Here is a 25,715-nt window from a genome sequence, read left to right on the forward strand (position 1 = left end):
CCAGAGGCCCCGTAGACTGCCCAGACCCCCCAAGTGACACCTACATTCAGAAGGCCTGATTTGGTCTTAAGCAGGTTCTCCAGTTGTCAGACAGGAGTCTCTGAGCTCCCACTTGCTCAGGTCAGCTGTTTCTGTGGGTTTCCCCGGCATGGTCTTGACCCCTTTGCTCATCACTCCTCCCTCTCTGCAACTGGATTCCAGGGGTTCGTCTCAGTGCTTAGCTGCCCCTCTGCTTTCTTGCACCCTGCCAAGGGCAGAACAAATGCAAGTGATTCAGTGCCGTGACATTCAAAAGTTGCTACATCACTGGGTGACAGGACTTCTTCCGTTCTCTATAATATGACGTGGTTACTGTTTTTTGTATGGTTCCACTGTTGGCAGAAATGTCATTATTTAGTGCATGGTTGTATTTGTAAATATATCAGTTGTCACTGAAAGATACTATTTTGTGATTGTGTGTGCAGTGTGTGTGTGTGTGTGTGTGTGTGTGTGTGTGTGTGTAAGAGAGAGAGAGAGAGAGAGAGAGAGAGAGAGAGAGAGAGAAGTAGTAGTAGTAGTTAGTAGTAAGGACCAACCCCAAAGACTCAGGGTTACCAGGTAAGTGCCATACCCACTATCTATCCCCCAAACCTATTTTGTCATCTTTATTCATGTAACTAAGGACACACTGTTTCTTCCTGTGGGGAAAAAAGAAAATGAACACAAGAAACCAGCAGCTGTTCCGTATCCACTTGATTCCATTATGCAGCACAATCCTTGTGGACAAGGGTTGCCTTTAACTGGATTTGGAATCATTGAACTTCAAAGATTCAAAGACATGAGGTTGGTTAGGCTTGTTAGTCAGCTGCCTGGGGCTGTGGCACCTCCTTGACAACAAACATATCCTGACAGGGCAGTGGTGATTTTGCATACAATTTCTAGGAGCACCAGGACCCTAAAGTCCAGCCAGCCAACAAGGAAACAGCTTCCAGAAGGCTGAGATGACTCAGTTAATTATCTTATCAGGATCTGACTGCAGATCCCACTGCACTAAAGCTGTGGCAGAGGAATCACACCTTGGGCCACCTGGGAACTTGTGCTGGTTATTAAGCCCCTTGGTGCCTCAGTTTTACCATTTGAGGGTGAGGTGACAAGGTCTCTTTGTGGTACCTGTCACCTTGGGCTTACATTAGTGTTTGCCATCACTGGTTTGTTTGTTTGTTTTTTGTTTTGGTTTGGTTTGGTTTTTTGGCAGCAGAAGACAAACTCGGGTGTTATCCATGGCCACTCCCAAGACTTGCCCCAAAGCCTGTAGACTAAGCATACAGCACCCTGCACCCCCTGCCCAGTTCCTCACAGATCTTCAGTCGCTACAAACTGAAACCCAAGCAGAGTGCAATGGTGCAGGGGCTCCTTCTTCAGGGAGCAGACTCAAGCTTCACACAGATTATGGGACCAGAAATAGAGTGGAGGAGTGATGTCACAGGTCGAGAAAGGGGTGGGGATCCAGACTGAGTGAAACCAGTCAGGGAGGGGGAAGGAAGGAGCCATTATGCTGCCCGGAGGAGACCTGTCCGCTGACCCCCACCCCAGAGGTCGCAGTCACAGTAGCTCAGGAACAGCACAGGATAAGGGACATGGCAGGGGGACTAGATCATGCTGCAGAGTGGCCTTCTGGGAGTGTCCTGATGCAGGGACCTGGTAACTGCCCTGGGCTGAGAATACTGAAAGTTCCCTCCTCCCTGCTGCTGTGAGCCAGGCTGAGGAAACACTTTCAGTTTTGTTTTCTTGTGTTCGAGGAGCAGACTATGGAGGCTGACTCCCAGGTGTGCAGCAACTGGTAAGAAGGCATTCTCCAGGGCTGGCCAGAGAGAGGGGCAGAGCAGAGAGGGGCAAAGCAAAACACAGTTTCTGAAGTGAAGAGGATAAGGGACACACCAGAGGGCAAACCTGAAGGGTGGAGTGGTCAGTGGTACCTCAAGGTCACTACACTCCCTCAGCATGGATGTTTCAGGCTGGCTGGTCAGCCATGAAGTAGCCAGGGACTTGTCCCTAGTGGGCTATTCATTCCTGTGGAAACTTAGGTCCTCATGTGGGCCCTGGCAACGTAATCTTCCCACCCATCTGTGAGAGGAAACTTGAAAGGTGCTCCAGGGTCCCACCCTCTGCCTGACAAAGGAGCTGGGGGGTAGAACATGGAATACACAGCAGTGAGCAATGGCCGTACCTCCAAGAAAAGGGAGCCTTGTCTCTCTGTAGAGCCTGTCCTGGATCTCTGTCCAGACTCTGAAAAAAGTGCTGAGTGTGTAGGTAAGCAGAACAGAGAGAGAGCAAGCAGAGCAAGGGGATTTCACCCTGTGTAGCTGTGGGGACAGCCTGGTCAGGCTGACAGCAGTGAGGCTTGTCATGTCCCTCTGTGGCCCTGACCCAGGTGCTAGGGCCCTGGGGCACCTCCCCTGGCCCTTTACGATACAGTTTCCTTTCTCCTTAAGTTTCCTTTCTCCTTAGGCGCCACCAGCATGAGTGGGTGGAAAGATGCAGCATTTCCGGTGATGAGCTTATCAGAGAACACCCTGCCTGGCATACTCTCCCGGGGCCTCAGCCCCTCTCTGGGTAGCTTCAGGAGAGCCCAGGACAGGAGACAGCTGCTTGGACTTTCACTCTTGGAGAATTGGGGGAACCCTTGGAGCTTCTGAAAGTTGTTTTCACCGTGTAGGAAGTGTGGTCATGACAGGGTTGCGATGCCAGCAGGGCTTCTGATGCCAACAGACATGTTCCTTATTTTGTTTCCATGATGGCTTTACTGAGAGATAACTCAAAAAGGATAAGCTTCACCTCCCTCCCTCCATCTTCTCTGGGGGGTGGGGGGAGTGCTGGGCACTAAGCCTAGGGTATTGCAGAGCAGCCAATCACTCAGAGTTGTATCCCCAGATCTATTTTTACTTTGCATTTTGAGACAAGGTCTCACTAAATTGCCCAGGCTGATCTTGAACTCATTCCATAGCATAGGTAGGCCTTGAACTAGCCATCCTCCTGTTTCTGTCTCATGAACAGCTGGGATTTCAAACCTGTGTCAACAGGTCCAGCTGACTTGTCCATGTTTAAAGTACACACTTTGAGAAATGCTACTTACCTGTGAAATCATCCCACAACCTAGGAAATCAATCTATCATTACTCTCGAAAAGTTGCCCGGTTGCCCTGGTAACCCCTTCCTACCACTCCTTTGCGCCCACTCTCCTGGGCAGTGTAGCACTTTGTAGACTGCCCTCACACTTAAGATAGTGAATTTTCTACTTTTCCACCAGCACAAGCAGGGCAGGAGGGCATCATAGGCATCACTGTATTTTCCATGCTGCAGGCCTGGGAAGAGCTTGCCCTAGGTATGCAACAAGGCTTCATGCTTTATACTTAGACAATGAGCCGTTCTTTCTCCCCCACTTTATCCTGAAGCAAAAGAGATGTGGCCTCTGTCCACTTCACCCTCCACGAGGCCCACTGCCTGCGCTTCCTGGTCCTTTGCCCAGAATGTGAGGAGCCCATCCCTAAGTCAAAGATGAAGGAGCACGCCGAAACTGTGCACCAGCAGGTAAGCAGGTGGCGTCAGGACAGAGGCCTGGGGGTCAGTAGGTCAGTAGCTGGAATCCAGTCCTCCTGGACCTGTGGGTAAGTCATTTAGCCCCTCCATGTTTTCCTCAGTTTGGGAAGAGAAAAGGTTTTTTGTGCTACATTGAGGCAGTCCCGTTTTTCCCTTTCTACTCTCCACTGCAGGACCATGGATCTGGCAAGGTATGGGGTCCATTTTAAAGAAGGCTTGATAGTCTTTAGAGACTTGTAAGGAGAAGACAGATGGGCCCAGCTTAGTCTTCTTTCATGCCTTTCTGGGTCAGACTCTCATGAGGCTTTATCTTTCTGAGAATCAAGCTCCATTTAGATTCAAGCTGGTCCAACAAACACCTTTGGGCCCTAGGCTAGGTGCTAGAGGAAAACTGAGGTAACCATTACTAGTCTCCATCCTCTAGGATCTCGTGGACCCCAGTGTGAAGCATGGCTAGCCCGAGTGATATAAGGAGAGATCAAGGACTTGGGCTAGAACCCACAACTGTGTGTCCATGTGTTTGTTTCCTAGTTATGGTTACTGCTTTGATGAAACTCCATGACCAAAGCAACTTGGGGAGGAAAAGGTTTATTTGGCTTAAAGAAGTCAGATCAGGAATTCAAGCATGGCAGGAACCTGGAGGCAGGAGCTGATGCAGAGATCATGGAAGGTGCTGCTTACTGGCTTGCTTCCCAGGGCTTGCTCTGCCTGCTTTCTTATAGAACCCTGGACCAACAGCCCAGGGATAGCACTGCCCACAATGGCCTGGGCCCTTCCCCATCCATCACTAAGAAAACGCCTTCCAGCCAGATCTTATGGGAGAGGTAATTGAGATTCCCTCTTTTCAGATAACTCTAGCTTTGTGTCAAGTAGACATAAAACCAGTCAGCACAGTTTGGGTAGTCTGCACAATGCCATCAGCATGTGCAAGCCCTCCCTTGCTGAAGTTGGATTTCTCCTCTAGAGGCAAGCAAGCTAACCTGAGAGAAAGAGGCAGAGAGGGGAGGAGAGGCCAGTCATAAAGATTCCCCCCTGACCACTACCCCTCCACGTGAGTGGCTAGGAGAACTGTGGAGAACCATCCCACTCAGACATGCAGATTCCTCTGCCCCACATACGTGCTTGATATGGAGATCTCCATGATCCATGAGTGTGCTGGTTCATTTTTGTCCACTTGACGTAGGCTCTGGTCACCTGAGAAGACAATCTCAATTGAAGAATTCCATCATACTGATCTGAGGGTGTCTCTACAAGCGTTTTCCTGATTAATGATTGATGTGGGAGATCCAGGCCACTGTGGGCAGTACCACTCCTTGGCAGGTGGTCCTGGGTTGTAAAGAAAGCAAGCCACTAAGCAGCACTCCTTCATGGTCTCTGCTTTAATTCCTGCCTCCAGGTTCCTGCCATGATCGAGTTCCTGTCCTGACTCCCCTCAATGAGAGCCTATGATGTGGAAATGTAAAATGAAATGAACCCTTTGCTCCCCAGGTTGCTTTTTGGTCGTGATGTTTATTTATCACAACAGAAAGCAAACTAGAACAGTGAATCTAAAAGAACTCATGATCCCCAAGGACAATGTCTGCTTCTGACCCTTGCCAGCACTCTCTCTGATTGGCTTCAGTTTCCTAGGGAGTTAGGCCCATGTCCTCCATCTTTCCACAGACCAAGGAAATCCAACAGCACCCTGCCAGGTGCAAGTTCTGTGATCTGGCTGTGCACTTCGGCAAACTGGATGCCCATGAGCCCCACTGTGGCCTCCGGACAGAGCGCTGTCCACACTGCAACCAGCCCATCACACTCCGAATGTTGGCCCAGCATAAAATTGTGTGTCTGAGGGCAAAGGCCAAGCATGAGGAAGGTGAGCATCAGGGAGAAGCTGGAAAGGGGGAGGACAGTTTCCAGAGCCAGTCTCCTGGGCAGGAAGGATGCAAGGACAGGAACCCTTAACAGCACAGGATAGAAGAGTGTCATTCTGTACATTTCCATACTGGAGTATGGCACTGGAGTAGCCTTCTTGTGTGTCTGCTTTGCCTTTCAGTGACTTACCCAGGAAAAACAAGAGGCCAGGGATGGGGTGTAAGAGCCACAGAGAAGAGGGAGAGAAAGCCATGGGAATCATAAATATGAAGGGCTTTTATTTACAAGCCAAAGACATAATCTTGGCCTGGTAAGGCTACACCTGAATCATCCTCTAGATGAAAAGCACGCCTCACAAACCTCAGAGAACAATAAGATGGAGGGACACTCCAGCTTCTAGCGCTAAGCCTCGATCCTTCTTTTCCACTGGAGTGTATGGCCTGTTTTTCCCATTCTGTGATAAATAAACAATGGTGAGAAGCAGAAGCATTGTAAGGGAGAAAGGGTTTGCTGTGCCTTACAGTTTGAAAGATAACAGTCTTGTTGTGCTGGGGAAGGCATGACCTCGGGAGCACGAGGCACTGCACTGGTCAGTCTGAACCCAGAGTGGGAAACAGAAAGCACAAGATGTGGAGCTAGGCTAAGAAACCTCAAAGCCTGAACCCAGCACCCACTTCTTCCAGTGAGCCTCTACCTCATAAAGGTGCCAAAACAGCATTAGTAGCTAAGAACCAAGTGTTCAAACACATGAGCTCACTAAGAGGGTAGGGTGTTCACATCCAAACCATAGGGATTAGCAATGGCCCGACGGGAGGCTGCTATAGCTCCAGGCTGTAGCGTCTTTTATCAGCTTCTAGTATCACTTCATATTCTACCCCCACCTCTCTCTGCAGTTCCAGTGCTGGGGATTTGAACCTAGAGCCTCATACATGCTAGACAAGTGCTCTACCACTGGCCTCTTTATAGGAGCCTTTGCCAAGAACATAGTTAGTTGCCCATGTTTCACATCTTTTGTTGACTTGGTTGTTTGGACAATGTGATAACATGTGGAGAAACTGTGGAACCCCTTAGTAAGTCCCACAGGTCAACGCTCTACCCAAGATCAAAAGTGGCCAATGGAAAGCCAGGAAGTATGTGTACTTTTCCTTCATCCCATTGTGCCTGGTCTCCCACCCAACTAACAGTCTCCAACCCAAGTTCAGTGACATGCTCAATACAACACAACTTTAGCACAGTGATGTTACAACCAACGCCTGGTTGGATCACAGAGCTCACAAAACCTGAGCTCAATTGGCAGTCTGGGTGTGAAAGGAAATGTATCGGTTCAGGACCCAGAGACCTTGTTCTCAGCACAAAGGAGATTTGTTTGCCTCGGAAGGACAGAGGTCAGGGAATAAGAGGAAATGACAGGAGATAGAGGACAAGGGAGAAGGGGAAGGGAACAGGGGAAAGAGAGCAAGGGTATTTGTCCCAGAGGGACAAAGGACTGCCTCTGGGTAGAGAGGAAACAGGCCCCTAGGAAAATGGTGTTTTATAAAGGTAAAAGGGGAAAGCCTCTGGTAGCATGAGGTGTTTAATTTTAATTGGGCCTGTTAATTGGGTGAGTCAAAGGGATTTTTGATGGCTGAACTTCAATACTTTGTTAGCTAGACTTTGATGGTACGGCCTCGGGAGGAGGAAGTGGCCAAGTGAGGGAACAGCCCTTGGTGGCTAGCTTTAAGAGTGTAATCTAATGGTTTTTAGTAAGGCAAGGGGATGGGAGGGGCAAGGCCTGCCAGAGCCACTTGCTGGAATGGGCTAGTGTCCCTTTGGGGCAGTTATGTACATAGCCCCTTTCAATTGCTTAAAAACCAGTTCTGCTCCAGGAAAGGGACTCTTCATCAGTGTCACTGTGAGAAAAATGGCTGGCCAGCCAGTCCTCTCCAGAGTGGCTACTGGCAGTGTGGGGACAAGACCAAGCTAGTCTAGGAATGGTATTCTCGTGAGTACAGGCCATGAGAGCATGGGAGGAGGAGGGTAGCCACCGTCAAAACAGTCATTTGTGGCGTATCTGCATCTACTCAGGGAAGAGAAATGTATCTCCTGAAAGGAAAACCCGTTGTGATTACTGCAAACAAATGATTCCAGAAAATAAATATGTCTCCCACATGGTGAGTAGCACTCTCCCATTTTCTAATTGTGCCAGTGGCCAGTTCATACTACCAAAAGCAAGGTGTGAAAGAGCAGATTCTAGGTCAAGTTTGCACAGCACAGTTATCAAAGGTTCGAATGTTTGTTGTTTTACTTTGTTTAGTTTTGCTATGTTTCGAGGTTTTCTTTCTTCTTTATTGACTCTTTGAGAGTTTCACATCATGTGCCCCAATTCTGTTCACCTCCCAGTCCCTTCATACTTCATATTCCCCCCTCATCTCTGTTGCAGCCCCCTCAACAAAAGAAGGCAAAACAAAGTCAGAAAGCAAGCAAACAAAAGCAAGAACAAAACCACACACACAAAAAAAAAAATACCCAACACACACACACACACACACACACACACACACACACACACACACACGAAAACTTACCTAAACCAAAACAGAACAAAAAAAAAAAAGAAAAAAGAAAAAGAAAAAAACCCACACCCGAAACAGAAAACCTCTGCTTCTCATTCTTTCCCAATGTTTTCTTTAGGCAAATTTGGCATGCATAGTTGGCTTTCACTTGTGCCTGGCCCTTTAAGCAGTAGCCCTGACAACTCCTTATGGCCCTGATCACCTCCAACCGTCACCAACCTTCAGGTGCCTACTAATCTGTATGTGCACCACATGAATGCAATGTTTGTGGCAGCCAGAAGAACGCATCCTATCCCCTAGAACTGGAGTTACAGATGGTTATGAGATACCTGACATGGGTGCTGAGAACCGACCAAACCTGGGTCCTCTGCCAGAACAGCCAGTCCCCTTTATGACTGAGCCATTTCTCCAGACCCCCAAAACCTGGATTTTTAGAGGGACATATCCAAACCCTCATCCTTGCAACCTGAGTCTTCGATCTTCCAGCAAAGTCAGCTGTAACATTGAATGTCTGCCTTATATTATTAGGTATTAAATTTTTTACATTTATTTGCTCTCTCTCTCTCTCTCTCTCTCTCTCTCTCTCTCTCTCTGTGTGTGTGTGTGTGTGTGTGTGTGTGTGTGTGTGTTTGCTAAGTAAAGGTCTTGTGGAGATAGGTTCTTCCATTCCACTATGTGAGTTCCAAGGATCAGACTCAGGTCTTGAGGCTTGACAGCAAGCATTCTTACCCACACAGAGCCATGTGGCTGCCCCTTATCCGTCATTTCTAAGGGTTTATAGGGAGAAACCTTTCAGGTTATCTCAGCTGTATTGTCCAACTATTGCAGCTGAAGTCATTTTTAATTCACACATTACATTTGCAGAAACAATGCCCAGCCTCAAGGACTGTGAAATATCTTCAGAATGGAAAGCCAAAAATCCTTCCTCCATCTCTTACAAGCCAGGTGGCTGGAAATCAAACATCCACAGTGATGACAGATGTTCGTCCAAAGACAAAAATTAGAAACAGTTCAACAAAGCGAGAGACAAAGGACCAAAATGTCCTCATGGGTCTGCCTTTGAAGCCTGCACTCCAGCCGAGGGCAGCTCTTCCTACAGGAGATGCCTATGACATCCTTCAGAGGTGCTGTCGGTGTGACATCTTACTTCCCTTGCCCATTCTCAATCAGCACCAGGTACCTTGCTCTCCCCTCAACCCTGCTGCCTCCTCATCTAGCTGGGAATCAGTTGCACAGTGACTGACCCCGCCTGTGTTGGGGGGGGCGGGGTGGGGGATGGGGTGTGTGCCAGCACAGTGGCTGAACAACTCCTCTCATGCTTCCTCCTGCTTCTGTGCCCATGCATGTTTTCTCCAGCACTTGCTCCCTGGTTTGTGTCACCTCCCAGTTACTGGGTCACCTTTGAGGGTAGAACTGGATCTCTTCTCTCTGTGTCTGCAGCTATTCCAGGCTATGGAGTGAATAAGCGAAACCCAGGGCTGTCAGTGTGCTCTTTCCAGGTGGAGATAGGCAGCTTAAGCCTGAGAGCAGAAGGGTCTGGCCCCAGGTGTGAAGGCAGCTGGTGGCTTGCCTCCAGCACACCCAGGTTTATAGCTGGTTCCCTCATCCTGAGTTTCCCTTTTAAGACTATCTTCTTTTTAAAGAAAGCTTAATTCCTTAAATTTTATTATTATTGGGAGGAGGGTTGCACTGGTAAGTAACAACTCTGTGGGGTTAGTTCTCTCTTTCTAAAGAGTTCAGGGTTTCCAGGTTTGTATAGCAAGCAGATTCATCCACTGAGCCAAGACTATTTCTTGTAATAAGAGTTGTCATTAGAAGTAGTCGCCCGGGCGGTGGTGGCACACACCTTTAATCCCAGCACTCGGGAGGCAGAGGCAGGCGGATCTTTGTGAGTTTGAGGTCAACCTGGTCTACAACAGCTAGTTCCAGGACTGGCTCCAAAGCTACACAGAGAAACCCTGCCAAAAAAAAAAAAAAAAAAAAAAAAGTAGTCGTTAACATTGCGCATGTTACAAACATTGTACAATGTTTCAATGCTTGGCTATGGCTGACCTTATAGACAACAGACAGGTTACTTTACCCTCATTCTGCACATGGAAACTGGGGGAATGCAGAACCATTTGAGGGACTTTACAATGTAAGGCTCCAAAATTTATGCTCTTAGTTCTTGGCTAGAGGCCTTAGTTGTTTGATACTTAAAAAAAAAAAAAAAACAACAAACACACACACACACACACACACACACACACACACACACACACAACACAACACAAAATATGGCCAGGCATGGTGGTGCATGCCTTAAATCCCAGCACATCGAAGGCAAAGGCAGAGGCAGGCAGATTTCTTTGAGTTCCAGGCCACCATGCTCTGCATAGAGAGTGCTTAGATAGTCAGGACTACATAGAAAGAAACTGCCTAAAAGAAAGGAAACAAAATTAAATTTTGTTATAATAGACATTATTTGGTATCATATCAACCAAAAGGTAGTTTTCAAACTATCTCCTTATCTTAGTTTGCTTTCTATCGCTATGATAAAACGCTGTAACCAAAAGCAACTTGGAGGGGAAAGGGTTTCTTTCACCTTCCTGCTTGTAGTTCATCACCCAGGGAAGTGGGGGCAGGAACTCAAAGGCAGGAGCTGATGCAGAGGCCTTGAAGGAGTGCTGCTTACTGGCTTGTTCCCCCATGACTTGCTCAGCCTCCTTTCTTATAGCACCCATGACCACCAGCCCAGGGATGGTATTACTCAAAATGGACTGGGTCCTCCCCCGGCAATCATTAATCAAGAAATGTCCCCCAGATTTGCTACAGGCCAATGTGATGGTGGCATTTTTCTCAATTGAGTCTCTCTTCCTAGATGACCCTAGGTTGTGTCAAGTTAACAGAAAACTAGCCAGCATTCAGTCAGGGTTAGTGGTGAATTCCTGTAATCCTAGCACTTAGGAAAGTAGAAACAGGGCCTGGGGAGATGACTCGATGGTTAAAGTGCTTGCTGTGCAAGAATGAGGATGAGGATATGAGTTCAAATCTGCAGAACCCATGCAAAAGCCAGGCACAGTGACTCATGCCTGAAACCTCTGGGCTAGGGGAACAGAGAAGGGTGGGTCCCAGGTACTCAATGGCCAGCCAGTCTAGCTGAAATTGTGATTTTGAGGTTCAGTGAGAGACCCTGTCCCAAAACAAAGCAGAGATATAAAAAAAATCAAGATAGCAATCTCTGACCTTTACACATGGGAGGATGGACTCTCTGTCTCTGTCTCTCTCTCTCTCTCTCTCTCTCTCTCTCTCTCTTCTCTCTCTCTCTCTCTCTCTCTCTCTCTCTCTCTCTCTCTCTCTCTCTCTCTCTCTCTCTCTCTCACACACACACACACACACATGCAATGACATGCAAACACCACACACAATTTTTTAAAAAGGAAGGTTGAGAAAAGAGGACCCTGAGTCTAAGGACAGCCTAGGCTCCATAGTGAGTTCAAGGCCAACTAAGTTATATAGTTATATATTTTTTGAAAATAAATAAGTAAATGGGGAGGGAGAGGGGACTAGGTCTATAGTTCAGTGGTAAATCATTTATCCATCATGCATAAGGCCATTGGTTAATTCCTCAGCATCACACATACACACAAGCTAAGTCTTCTCCCCACCAACCCATGTCCCCATTCACATCCTGAGGAAGCAATTTCAGCAGCCTGCTGGTGTCCTTTCAAAGCCTTATCTTCTCTAACATGAACCACAGGGTTGAATTGTCTGTTGCCCTGTGATATCTCAGTATATTCATTACTCTGCCATTTACCTTTTCTTTTTTTTTACTTTATAAGATGAGCAGTCCTTCAAAAGGGGATTTTTTCTCATTTATTTATACACGCATAAGTTTTATAAAAATGAACTAATTTCATCCTTAAGTGGCGTATTTCCCTCCACACTTTTCTCCATCCTTGACAGACTTAGCAAGTAGAAATACAATATGCTCAGTCAAATTTGAATTTCAAAGAAATAGAGACTATTTTTAATCTAAGTATGTCCTGGGAAAAAGTAAGAAATCAGCCATTATGGTTCATTTTCAGTATGAAAATGCATTTCAATATGAAAGTGCATTTAGAACTCACTATATAATTGCAAGCAAGCAGGAGACCCCGTGCCTTCTCTGGCCAAGAGCTGGCACCCATTTTCCTGGGTGCTTTAGTTTATGTCGGGGTTGAAAGGTTAGTCTGCTACATGACTGAGCCCCTGTACTAGGACAGAGCATATTGCAACCCACCACTACCACACTCCTGATTGGGGGGCTATGCTAGAAAATCTTACTGGAGAATCAACCTATGGGAAAAGGTGGACAGAAATTTTTCACACCTGAGAACTATAAAAACCACCGTCAGGCACCAAATGGGAGCACTACCATTTTTACCTTTTCTCTTGAGACTTTGCAAGGTTGTAAAACTGCTTCAGCTACTTCTGTTTGGATACTTTGAGTCTCCTGGACTTATGAATCAATTGTGTCTCACACAGTGGTTGAGTCTCCAAAACTGGAAATTAATGGGTCATTCTGTATTTTACTCAATAGCCCTATGACCTTCCCATACACAAGCATTTGGGAGTGTTGCAATACACATTCTTCTACACCTCAATTCTATGGCTTGGCACTAACCAAGCAAACAATGTGGCTCACTGATTTCAGTGGCTGCACAGGAACCCTTCATGAGCTTCTTCCTGTTTGCCCGTGATGCCTGCCTTCGTTAACCACTACCCCAAGTCTCTTCAGTGCCATCTCATCCCAGTCTCAGTCAGGCATGCTTCAGGACAAGGGACAGCAACACCCAGAGCCGGTTCAGAGGCCAGCAGCATTTGAAGGACTAAGATGTAGCTGTGAAGCAGAGTGCTGGTCTAGCACTTGCAAAGCCCTGGCTTTGATAGCCCCTATTGGTGGGGAGGACCAACAACAGAAAAGCCAGTAAATACTTAGCCACTTGCCTCCCAGGTGAAGCTTTTTAACATCTGTTTTCATTTCTTTAGGAGAAGTGCCTGAGGTTAGCTCAACGAGAGACAAACAAGTGAGGAGAGCCAGCTAGCTCTGGAGGAAAAAGGCCCTACGATTCACAAGAGCTCCAGACCACACTGGCTTCCTGCTTCCTTTGGTGGTGGTCACAACTTTGTTTTCTTTACCAATCTCCGTAATTGAATTTTTCCTTCAATGTTTTACAGTTTCATATGTGTTTACAATGTACTGTAATCATACTTATCCCCACTGCCTTTCCTCATCCTGATCCCACTCCTGTAAACCCCCTTCGTCCTTCATGTCTTCAGTCTATGTGCACGTGCTAGCACGTGTTCACACACACACACACACACACACACACACACACACACACACACAGGTCTCATGCAGGCAACCACAACTGACATGTGCCCATGGCCATGCTAGATCCAGGAGAGCATTTCATAGCATTCTGCCCGGCCTCTAATCCCTATCACAGTCTTTCTGCCCATCTTCAACAATGTTCCCTGGGCCTTGAAGGGATGATGATGTCTCATTCTAGCTCAGGGCAGGTCACTCATTGTCACTATCAGCACTTTGGTGGTCTTTGTTTGAGAAGAGAGATAAGCTTAAATCACTGGTCTTCAGAAAATGACCTTTAGACCTTTTCCTTCTTGAGAGCCAGACCCTGTTGGCCCAGGAGCCACAGATGACCCAGAGAAAAGGCTTCCTGTTCTTCCACTCAACTCCTGACTAAACACTTAGGCTCAACTGCCCCAGTTGCCCAGGGGACCCCAGCTTTGTCCTGAGTCTCCTGTCCTCTCTCTCTCTCTTGGCCTTCCTCATTGGTTTTCAGAGTAAGACAGGTTAGGAGTGAGGGGAGGAGATACAGTAGGAGAAAGGAGGGAGGGAGGGGGGAAGGAAAATGAGAAAAGAAGGGGGAGGGAAAAGGAAGGGCCTAGCAGGATGAATTAAAGTTCCAAAAAAGCAGCTACTACAAACTGAGCATTCTACAAAGGCTGACTTAACTAGAACTTCAGGGACTGGGAGAGATTAGCTCGTTGCAGGTCCAGCACCAAGTATCTTGAGCTATCTTAGCTCCTTAAATAGTCACTTGTCATCCACATCTGTGTGTGTCCTAACATGCTGTGACTCTTGGGGAAAGGTTTTGGGACATGTAAGCAGATTCCTACTGCTAAGGAAGTCATCACACAGCATCTGGGACCCATAGCAAGGTCTCCCTGCTTTGCTATAACCAGCTTACCTGATGTATCACCAATATTTATAAAGCGACTTTCTTTATTCTGTCACTATAAAAACATCACAAAAATTATTACCACGTTGGAACATGGTTATTTGGGGCAAACTGGATCTGTATTTCTGGGCCATGATCATTCATATTTGGCTCCACAATAAACTATTTCTTCATCTCCTTTGAAGTGAGAGCTGTGTCTTTCACATTGGAGATGGAGAGAGTGACAAGGTGAAGTCCTTGGTGCGGGGGAGGAGGGTGGGGGAGGCCTCTAGCAATAAAGTAAGGGATAGGTGCAACCGCTGTCTGGGAACAGACAGCATACTCAACTTTCAGCCCTGCACTTCAGCAAAAAGGTTATTCAGCAAGCAAGGTGGGTGGGTTAGGTGAGCATCACCTCTGGAAGCTGGGAAGGGGAACCGAGCTCAGGCTTTATTAGATTCAAGCCAGATCTGCTTGCAGACCCAAATTGAAACCCACCCTTTGGGGGTGAGGTGTTACACCCATCTGAGGATAGGAACGTGGAGGCCCAGAGTTTCCAGAGGTCAAAACTGGAGGGAACGGATGTGAGCACGGAGTTGGGATCAGACCTCTTAGCAGTGCACTGCGAGCAGAGCAGCACCTGGCGAGCCTCACAAGGTGCGCCTCCCTCCAGCCTCCTGCCTCGGCCTGGCGCTTTCCTGGTGGATCTATGCACCGCCCTCCCGGCCGTTTTCCCTCTCCAGCAGTGAATCTGGAAACCCTGGGTTTGAGACCAAGCAACCAGTGAGCTCTAGCAGAGCTAGAGTGGGTGGCGGCGCGTCACAAAGGCGACGGTGGCCTTGGCCGCTGCGAGCACAGGGCGCCGCCCCGGTTGCTCTCGGAGTCGGCGTGGGAGCAGCAGCGCGGGCGGAGGGGCAGGCGCGCTCGGCGTCCCTGCAGCCCGAGCGGGGCGCAGCGAGCCGGTAACGGGCAGCCGGAGGCACCCACGCACCCGGCGGGCATCTGTGGCCCCGCGCAGCCGCGAGGCCCGCGTGGGAGGGACGCGCCGCTCTGGTGATGGGATAGCCTTAAATTTACCTCGCTGGTTGGCAACTGTGTCATATTATGGTGGACCAAGCCCAGGTTTGGGAACTCTAGCGTAGGTTCGAATCCCACACCCATACACTTAGAATACCATCTCACTAAGAAACTTTATTAGCCTCCCAACACCCTCCGATTCTCTATTTGCAAAATGGGCATGTTCCCATCTTCAAAGAAAAAATGCAGAAGTACCTGGGCCCCAACTTACTAGTGGCAGCCAGAGCTCACAGCACTTTCTGCCTCCCAGGTGTTACCCCGCCCACCCCACCCCCACCCCCACCCCCGCATCAGCTAATTTAAATTTCCCAAAAGTAGGAGAAAGAAATGACTATTCCTATTAACAGACTAGACAGAGACACGAAGAAATTTACTAAGGTCACAGCAACTGACAGGCCACTAAGTCCTGCCAATGGGAGTGTCATTTACTTATCATTTGGTGGAATCCTTGCAACAACAACAAAGTCTCTAACTCAGGAACAGTGAAAGGCTCAGTGGGTAAAGCACTGGCCATGCAGGTGTGAGGACATGGGTTCGAATCCTCAGGACCCATATAAAGCTGCAGTTGTAGTCCAGGATAGCTACAATAAGAGAAATTGTAAACAGAAGAAACCTCACAAAAGACCCTGTTTCAAACAAGCTGGAAGGTGAAAACCTGTACCAGAGGCTGTCCCCTGACCTCCACACATATGTCAGCACCACAGCACATGTGTACACAGATGTCTGTAGCCTGTGACTTTGCCTGGGTTTGATTTAGCAGCACTCCCCACCCACCATACACACACACACACACACACACACACACACACACACACACACACACACCGTTCTGGGAAACACCATTTGCACAGTGCTGGGGATCAAACCCTGAGCTTCGAGTGTGTTAGACAAGCACTCTATTACCAAGCAACGTCCCAGCTCTTGTTTTTTCATTTTTGTTTTCATTTTCCCATATTGCCTTTTGGCCTCTTGATCCACACTGTCCCTGGTAGGAGCTTATATAACCTTGGGTAGTTTGTTTACAAGCAATCAAAGTTTTGTTTGCTTGTTTGTTTTGTTAAATAGAATTTACAGGTTCATGATAAGAAAGCAATTGCTACTCTCATCAGTATGCCCACATCACGTTTTCATACTTCTGTGGCTTCACACATAACTGTTTCCTCTGCCCGTAATGCAATCAGCTTTTCCTCTGCCACTAGGCCAGCCGGGTCTGCCTTATAAATCTTACTCATCCTTCAAAACTTACCTCGGATATCACCTCCTCTGAGCAGCCCTCAGCATTTCCTCCTTACCAGGAAACTAGTCACTTCCTAGTTGTGCTGTCTATCCCCCTGTATAGTGAGCATGCGTGGGTCTCCTCACTTCTCTTGCTGTGTTAGCACTCACTGGGTGTTTTGGTTTATTGAAGACAGGGTCTTGCTACATAAAGGTTACTGGGACTCCCTGTGTAACCCAGGCTAGCCTTGAGTTTATGTTCCTTCCACCTTAGCCTCCTGAGTCCTAGGATTACAGGAACAGGCAGCATCTCACTGAGCTGAAGTTAGGTGCTGGTTTGTGACTCCTGGTGAATTATGCAGTCTTCACAGATGGGGGGGTGTCCTGGATTCACCAAGGAACAGCCTACATCTGGTGCAGCGCCTGCCACAGTACAGTAGAAGCACAGAGGAAGTTCGTTCAATTGAGTTTCGGCTTTTTGACCCCTCACAGAGAACACGTGACTGCATTTCTTTCCCCGTTTTGGAAGCCCTGCTCACCAGACTGCTACACTGTACATCTGGGTCCTTTGATGGATGAAGAGGGTGAAGTGATCCAGCCCCAAGAGCAGAGCTGCTGGGCTTCTCTGCCAGATGTGTGCCTGCGACGTATTTTCTGGTGGTTGGGAGACAGGGATAGGTCCAGAGCTGCCCTGGTCTGCAGAAAGTGGAACCAGATGATGTACTCAGCTGACCTCTGGCGATACAGGACCATCACGTTCAGCGGGAGGCCATCCAGGGTACATGCATCCGAATTCGAGTCAGCACTCTGGTATGTTAAGAAATTCGGCCGCTACCTGGAACACTTGGAAATCAAGTTCCTGAACCCTTACAATGCCGTCTTGACCAAAAAGTTCCAGGTCACCATGAGAGGCCTCCTGTCGTGCCTTGGCAAGAGTAACAACCGTCTGAAATCACTCTCCATCCAGCACCTGGAACTGGACCGGCTGGTCTGGAGAAACAGCATCAGAGGCTCACTCATCAAGAGCTTGAGTTTTTTCTTAAAGAAGATGGGCAAACACCTGGACCATCTTAGCCTGAAAGGGGCCCGGCTGACAGTGGAGCAAGGCTGCCACATCCTCAACTCCCTGAGCTACCTTCGGAATGAGAACTTGGCCTCAGAGCTCAACATTGAGGACTTCTTCAGCCACCACCTGGCCGTCTATGGTAGCTCCCAGTTCAACAAGGCGATGGCCACATTCCACAACCTGACATTCCTAACACTCAACTACAACTGTATCTCTGATGAGCTGCTCGAGACCTTGAGTGAGAACAATGCTGGCACCCTCCGGACCATGAACATCAAATGCCACGTTCACGACCCCCATGGCCAGGTAGTCTGGGGCATGTCCTGGGCCAAGCTGGCTAGGCAGGCCGGCAGCCTGAAGGTGAACTTCTTCTTCGAGCGAGTCATGAAGTATGAGCGCCTGGCCCGGATCTTGCTGCAGGAGATTCCAGTCAGGAGCATCAGCCTAAGAAGCTGCTATTTCAGTGACCCAGACTGGTCCATGAGGCCCACTCTGATGGACCTCCTGCCCACCTTCCGGAACACTCTGCAGGTAATTGGCAAGTGAGGCCCTCAAGAGCTTATGAGGAGCTGTTGGTCACAGGAAAGCCTGCTGCCTGATCTTGGCTTCTACATGCTCACTTAACTCTTTGTCAGAGTTCTAGATGTTACCAAGCACACTCTCAAGCCTCCCACACACTCCTCCAAAGACCACTGTTCACTCCCTGCCCAGGGGACTCACGGAACTTTCTGGCTGGCTGTGAACCAAGAAAACCCCCCTTACCGGGTATCACAGAGCTGTGAAACCTGAGCCAGGAGGTGCCGTGCTGTCAACAGACAGCCTCTTCCCATTGGCTCACAGCAGTAGACAGCCCCATGATTCCTGAGGTTAGGAATAAGCAGGGAATGGGAAAAACCAAACTTGATAAAAAGCCAAATTTGACTTAAGTCACTAGAGACCACCAACATTCAGGGCAGTCCCAGCACCTCTGATACTTCCCCGTGTCTCCCCCACCCCCACCCCCTCGCCCGTTCTTGGGTGCTTTTCTAGAAGTTAACATTCGAGTTCAACAACAATCATGAGTCGTTAGATGAGCAGCTGCATCTCCTCATCCTGGCCTGCCGAAAGCTATTTTACTTCAAAATCTGGGCTTTCCTGGATGTTAAGTTTGTGGAGCGGATCCTGAAGAGCCAGGAGGAGGGGCAGTGCTCCCTGCGCACACTAAAGGTAAGGACCCTTTGCTGCCTGCTTCGGTTGAAGCAGGGACTTCTAGAGTTGGCACTTCTGCTCTGATGCAGGTTGGATCTGCCCCTGAATCTGTCCATGGGAGATGGCCAACCCCACAGATAGGATCTGGAAGTCTCTTCCACTCTGTCTCCCATGGGTTCTACATCCACAAAGCCAGCCAGCTTTATGTCTTTACTGTGTATATTTTTTTAAGAATAACATCCACATTACAGTAGGTATTATAAGCAACCCAGAGATAATTTGCATGCACTGTTCCATTTTACATAAGGGACTTGAGCATCCGTGCATGCATCTTGGACTCCAAAGGGGGTCCTGGAATCAATCCCTCATGGGTACCAAGGGAAATCGTGCTTAGGCTTTTTCTGCCTCAACCATCAGTTGTGTGTGTAGATGCATGTGGATGACTGTCAGGCCTGAAGTAATGAAGTCAACGTGTGTGTGTGTGTGTGTGTGTGTGTGTGTGTGTGTGTGTGTGTGGTGTTTCTTTATCGGCACAGGTGAGAATTTATACAAACCGATATGAGACAAATGAAGAGGACAGGACCTTACGGGAAATTTACAGGAAATACAGAAAGCTGATCGATTCAGAACTTAACTATTTTGTCATCGCCTACCCCATGATGTAAAGAGCGCTCTCCAGAGGAAGACATCTAGACGCACTTTGAACCTGAAAATCCGGTTCTCAGTGAATTACATTTGGGACTCCCATGCCCTCACCCCTTTTTCTTCTCTCTCCTTTTTGCCAAATCCACACCCTCATGAACAGCCTGGCAAAGGCTGGGCTGCTGGTGATGGCAAGGCCCCAAGCGTCTTTAAAGTGCTATCTTTACCAACACTCCGGCTGCTTTCTTTTTGTCATTTGCTGTAATGTTTTGGTTTGGTTTAGTTTGGTTGGTTGATTGGTTTTGGTTTCAGAAATTCATACTCAGTCGCAGAGCAAACTCAAAATAGTTTTCTGCTAATGGAGTCTGACTCCTGCTTACCTGAATAGGTGTGACCAGCCAGTGGGACAAACTTTCTACCAACTGATTTTACCCATTTGGAAATGCTTTATAGCCGGGTGGTGGTGGTGTGCACCTTTAATCTCAACATTTGAGAGTCCGGGGCTGGTGAATGTCTGAGTTCAAGGCCAGCCTAGTCTATACAGAGAGTTCCAGGACAGCTGGGGCTACACAGAAAAACCCTGGAAAAACAAAACAGCAAAAACAAAGAAATGCTTTGTGTTCAGGCTGACCTTCATGTTAGAGCCTCCTGAGACTGAGGTTGTCTGGACCTGACCATACATGAACAGAACCCACCAGTATGTCCTGGCATGAAAGGACCATTCCCACTTAAGATAGAACTGCTCACAGAAAGAACTCGGGTGCTAGGTCATCAACCCTGTGAAAGACTCCTGCCTTAGTTCGGCCTGTGTCTCCTTTTAGTTTTCTATTCCGGTGACATTGTGTTCAGTCTGCTGTGGACACGCAAGTCCTCAGATGCAAAGACAGACTAGAAGTGGCAGTTACACCCATGTTTGTAATGAATCTGTAATGTAGTGTGTCCTGATGCTATTTGAAGAGGGAAAGAAACACAAAACTCTAGATTTAGAATTATATCTGTTATATAAAACACATGTAAAAACATTTTTAAAATCTATAAGAGACATAACAAAAATTGGAGGTAAAATTTTGGTGGGTATTTTTTTTTTGCCTTATGTTTTCCTTTGTTTTTCAACTTTTCTACAATGACAATGTCATTTTTGGTAATTAAGAATATGATCTAGTATGTCTCTGATCATGAGTGGGCACTGGGGCCAGAGGCTGGATCTCAGGTGGTTCTTTTGTTCCTTTGATGTCTTCTAAAGCTTCTTCATTTTTTTAAATTGACCTATCAGATATTAGATATCGTTATGGCACCATCAAACAAAGTGTTAATTTTTGCTCTCCCTCCCCTGTTCACCATCTCCAGGCTCTTTTCTTAAATCATGTGTTCTTTTGGCACCAACCTAACCCTCATCCTCATCATCACACATCCTTCTTTATTTTTACTCTCTTGGTCTCTTTTCTAATACCTTAAGTTTTGCACATATTTACCATCATTTACATATTCACATGTACACATTACAGGCTAGGATCCACATATGGGAGCAAGTGGCTTCAATCTTTCTGAGTTTGGGTCACCTTATTTAATATTATGCTTTCCAGATTCATTTATTTTCCTGTAAATTTCATAGTTTCATTTCAGTTTCATTATAGCTAAATAAAGTTGCTTTGTGTATATAAGCCTGTACTGCCTAGTTTTATGTCAACTTGACACAAGCTAGAGTCTTCAGAGAGGAGGGAGTCTCCGTTGAGAAAATGCCTCCATGAGGTCAGGCTGTAAGGCATTTTCTTAATTAGTGATTGATGGGGAAGGCTCCTGGCCATTGTGGGCAGTGTCATCTCTGGGCTGGTGGTTCAGGGTTATACAAGAGAGCATGAGACCAACCTAGGCCCTCTGCAAGTAGATGATAGTTGTGTAGTTTGATCTGTTTGTGAGAACCCAGGAGAGGGGCCAGGACCTGTCCCCGGCACATATTTCCTATGCAGGGATGTCTTGCCCAGCCTCGAGACATGGGGAGGAGCTTGGTCTTGACTCAACATAGTATGACATGCTTTGTTGACTCCCGTGGAAGGCCTGCTTCTTTCTGAACAGAAGAGTGTAGTGGATGTGGGGGGCGATAGATGGGAGGTGGGGGAGGGAACGGGAAGACAGGAGGGAGGGGAAACTATGGTTGGTATGTAAAATGAAAAAAATTTTAATAAAAAATGATGAAAGTAGACAGGCATTGGTGGTGCACACCTTTAATCCCAGCACTCGGGAGGCAGAGGCAGGTGGATCTCTGTGAGTTCAAGGCCAGCCTGGTCTAAAGAAAGCTGGCTGAACAAGCCATTGAGAGCAAGCCAGTAAGCAGCACCCCTCCATGACCTCTGACTCAGCTCCTGCCTCCAGGATCCTGCCCTCTTTGAGTTCCTGTCCTGACTTCCTTTGACAATGGACTATTATAAGGAACTGTGAGCAAAATGAACCCTCTCCTCCCTAAGCTGATATTGGTCATGGTGTTTCATTGTGGAATAGTAACCCCAACTAAGACATAGCCACACTTTCATTGTCCATTCATCTGTTGACAGCCATAGAGATGGGTTCCATTGCCTAGATACCATGAATCAGAGCAGCAATAAACCTCTCGATTGTCAGATTATTTCTGGGATAACTGGGATAGATGGTTAGTTTGGGGGTCCACACCTTGCATCTGAGATGGGGCGATCAATATGGTCACACCCCCATCTAAGGGTGAACAGACTCAACTATGCTCTAGGCAGTAGGCTAGTGTTAGCTGCTGCTTTGCTTTGGGGCTCCCATTAGAATTTCTAGTCCACGCTTCTTCTGACCTTTCTCTGTGGCTTCTGGAGGCCGCAGCATCCTTGCACACCCAGTCGTTGTCAAGGCAGAGGAGGAGGCATGAAGAGGAGTCTTTTCTAGAATCCCAAGCCAGCTTCCGTCGCCCCCTTGGTCAGAACTGAGTCTAATAGCACCACTGCCTGCCAGGGCGAGCACACATTTTGCTCAGGGAGACCTGTGGGTACACAGGACTGTTGGGCTAGGCAGCCAGCAGTGGGATCTGTCTCCTCATCTCTGGGCTCAGTGCACTGCTGATCATCCAAAGAACTGTGCTGGTAGGGTGTGTGTGCACCAGGTTACAGTCAAATGCATCAAGATTTGAGGTGATCAGAAGACCTACTGTTAGACCCCCGAAAACTCAAGTATCCAGGGTCCCAGGCCACGTTCGAGGTCACCCCAATCACCAGGCGGATTCGAGAGCTTGCTGCAAACTGCATGAGGCTTTATTGTAATTTAACGAGCTAACTCCATGTTAGCTCGGGTCTTTCACCCACCTGCCAAGGCGGATGGCTAGCAAAAGACGGCTCCTAGGGTCTCCCAAGAGATCTTATAGGACAGCGGAGTGTCTAGGGGTACGCACAGACTCAGGATTGGTGTGCCTCCAGGCTTGGAGGGCTTGCCCTGTGTTGATTGGTCAACTGGTTGTTATGGCCCATAGGCCCTCCCAGGGTGGTTGCTATGCTCTCTACATCATTGCTGTGCGCTTGTCCGTAAAGCACACCCAGGGATGTAAAGCATAGCGCCACCAGCTAACTTCTGATTGGTTCCTTGTCACGAGGCAGGCATCTGACTTTCTAGGACAAGGTCATAGAAGCACGTGTTCGGCCGTTATGGCTGCCAAAAAGGAAGCTGGTCCCTTCACTACAATACAGCCAGCTCACAGAATGGGGTTGGTAATGTCCCCTAACACTTGCCTTCTGCATTGGGAAAGCTAAGTCACTGATTGTGGTTCCTCCATACAAAAAACCTGTTGTGCACTCACCTGGGACCTGTGGTTACCAACCTTTTCCAAACTTTAGGCAAATTTAAACTTAGGGACTTTGAGTCATCTTGGGAAACTGATTCCCCGGGATTAAGACATTAAAGCATCAGGTCACTCCCTAGGACTAAGGTATTAGTCTCAGGTAAGATCCTGAAACTTTGCACTCAGACTCTGAATCGGACACCTGAGTCACAATGAGCCAATTACTGACCATGCCAGTTTTTCCACCCAGCATCACTCCTTGCTACTAAATTCTGCTATGGCTCTAAAAGACCAGTAGCCTACTTGAGTGTGAATCCTGTGTTTGGTAGCCTCCCAGGTCTACTTTTCCCTTTCATAAAATGGAAATAACAGATTACACTACTACACCTAACAAACATCCCATGGGTGTTATTGTCTGCATTATCAACAATATACATATAAGCCCTTCTTGGTTTGGATTTGAGGTTATAAAATACTTCCTAGGAGCTGGGTGGTGATGGCTCATGCCTTTAATCCCAGCACTCAGGAGGCAGAGGCAGGCAGATCTCTGTGAGTTCAAGGCCAGCCTGGTCTACAAGAGTTAGTTCTAGGACGGGTTCCAAAGATACACAGAGAAACCCTGTCTTGAAAAAAACAAACCCCCCCCAAAAAATAAATACTTCCTAGGGATCCAAATACCCCCAATTTTTTGCTATTCTAGAAACAGTTTAAGCCCCCTTTAACCCCTTGACTTTAATCTGCTATACCACTATGTGGAATGTCCCCTCCATGTCCACCAAGTCACATCTATTGGTTGAGATCACACTCAAGAGTGGCCTTACCCCTATCCCACACTCCCAGCCTGCTCCTCTAAGTCAAGCAGCTCTTTGTGTCAGAGCCATGAGATCTCACTGAAAGTCAGTGATGGAGGGGTGGGGGCGAGTCCCCAGGTCCACTTGGTACCTGCCCCAGGACTATTGGGCAGGGCTAGGGTGACTCCCTACAGACAGGGATGGTCAACACAAGGCGATTGGGGGTCTCTCAGAATGCAGGGGCTTCAGAAACTTCCTGCAGCAGAAGAGGAGCTCTAGAGGTGGGGCAGTGAGTCTGTTCTTGTCGCTTGGTCTTGGTACACTGGCTGTCACTTTTTCTCTCTCATTAACTGGCTTTCAGTTCACATAACAGACAACAGCTGCCATCCATGCTCCAAAACCTCTACCCAAGAGAGCAGCCAGGTGGAACGGAGGTTTTTCTTCCCAAATCCAAATTCCTCAGGAGAGGGTCTGCTTGACCCAGCTTCCATTAGCAGCCACTCCTGACCCAGTCAACTGTGGTGGGAAGCAAAGGGGGGAGGGCTGGAGGGCTACAGGGTCAAGTGGCGGAGGAGGGAACTCTCCACAGCAGAGAACACAGCAAGATGACAGTCCTGCAATGTCCCCATACACCATCTGATCTCAGCAGAGCCATTCACGGTGTGCCTGTCATCACATATTGGTTAAAGGAGCAAATAGATAGAGACTTCTAGAAGTTTCAACTAAGAAATAGCATCTCACAGAAAGGACTTCGGAAGAGGACCTTGGCATCTGCTTCCTCTCCAGGGTCCTTTAGCTACTCTCCATCTCTGTTTCAGTTTCAAACCCAGGCTGTGAACAGCTTAGCTGCCAGGGAAGGCAGGCTTTGTCTTACAGATGTGACTATAGAGCCTCCTGTATGCACTGCATGGTTCTCAGAGAAGAAACCAGTGGGAGTCAGAAAGTGACCACAGGGACAGCTGTCTGGAGACTCTGTGGGGACCTGAGTTTTGAAGCTTTTTTTTTCCCCATTCCTCTCTCAACTTCTAGCTCAAGCTAAGAATATCCTGGCTGGATAGCTTAAGAATGAACATTTATAACCTGGCAGTGGTGGCACATACACTCTGGAGACCGAGGCAGGCAGATCTCTGAGTTTTGAGGTCAACCTGCTCTAAAGAGCAAGTTTCAGGATGGCCAGGGCTACACAGAGAAACCCTGTCTCAAAACAACAACGAAAGAATATAGATACATGAAAAGAGATTGTAACTTGTCAAATAGGTCTTCCTGGGTGTGAAGGAGACCTGCTGCCACATCTGTCACTCTGTTGGTCACCAGGGTTAATTCAGCCCATCTGGCTGGCTAGGCAGGTGTCCCCTTCCTTCCTCAAAGCTCCACATCATCCCTCCCGAAGCTGTGCACTCTTCAAAGAGGATGACCTTCCTGGAATAGAGCAGGACCGGAGAATAGCTGTGCTCCCATGCTAGAATCTCCAAACAAGCCCTCAAATAGGTCTTTTAGATTTGAGTCCTCAGCTTAAGGGTCTTTCTGTGGTGAGCTGAGGGGACAGGCGTGAGCTGTCACACCCAGCTCCTCACTGCTTCTGTAGTGTTTTTAATCGACATTAAATTTTATGCCTTTCTTTATGGTTGCTTTCTACCACACAGACAGCTCTAATTTCCCATTTCCTGCAGTTAGTACAGTCTTTTTTTTTTTTTTTTTTTAGTTCAAGTTAGGGAACAAGCTTGTTTCACATGTAAGTCCCTTCTCCCTCTCCCTCCCCTCA

At 47.8% G+C, this 25,715-nt stretch overlaps 2 protein-coding genes across 4 annotated transcripts; both read left to right on the top strand.

Annotated features, from left to right (window-relative positions):
- Positions 1–1,556: 1,556 nt before the first annotated feature.
- Xaf1 (XIAP associated factor 1) lies at positions 1,557–14,395 on the top strand. 3 transcript variants are annotated; one of them, XM_027426830.2, is made up of 6 exons: positions 1,566–1,819; positions 3,431–3,566; positions 5,238–5,433; positions 7,497–7,582; positions 8,849–9,160; positions 12,995–14,395. In XM_027426830.2, exons 1-6 carry the CDS (start codon positions 1,788–1,790, stop codon positions 13,034–13,036), a joined length of 804 nt encoding a protein of 267 aa, XP_027282631.1. In that variant the 5' UTR covers positions 1,566–1,787; the 3' UTR covers positions 13,037–14,395. The 3 variants fall into 3 exon arrangements, with proteins under 3 accessions (XP_027282633.1, XP_027282631.1, XP_027282632.1); XM_027426831.2 differs by having other exon boundaries at positions 1,718–1,805; XM_027426832.2 differs by lacking the exons at positions 5,238–5,433; positions 7,497–7,582 and having other exon boundaries at positions 1,557–1,819.
- A 2,506-nt stretch (positions 14,396–16,901) lies between these two features.
- On the top strand, positions 16,902–20,900 carry Fbxo39 (F-box protein 39). The gene is made up of 3 exons (XM_027426175.2): positions 16,902–18,079; positions 18,578–18,754; positions 19,273–20,900. Exons 1-3 carry the CDS (start codon positions 17,054–17,056, stop codon positions 19,399–19,401), a joined length of 1,332 nt encoding a protein of 443 aa, XP_027281976.1. The 5' UTR covers positions 16,902–17,053; the 3' UTR covers positions 19,402–20,900.
- Positions 20,901–25,715: the final 4,815 nt, after the last annotated feature.

The sequence above is a fragment of the Cricetulus griseus genome, chromosome 7 (assembly GCF_003668045.3).
Source record: "Cricetulus griseus strain 17A/GY chromosome 7, alternate assembly CriGri-PICRH-1.0, whole genome shotgun sequence".
NCBI classification, from domain to species: Eukaryota; Metazoa; Chordata; class Mammalia; order Rodentia; family Cricetidae; genus Cricetulus; species Cricetulus griseus.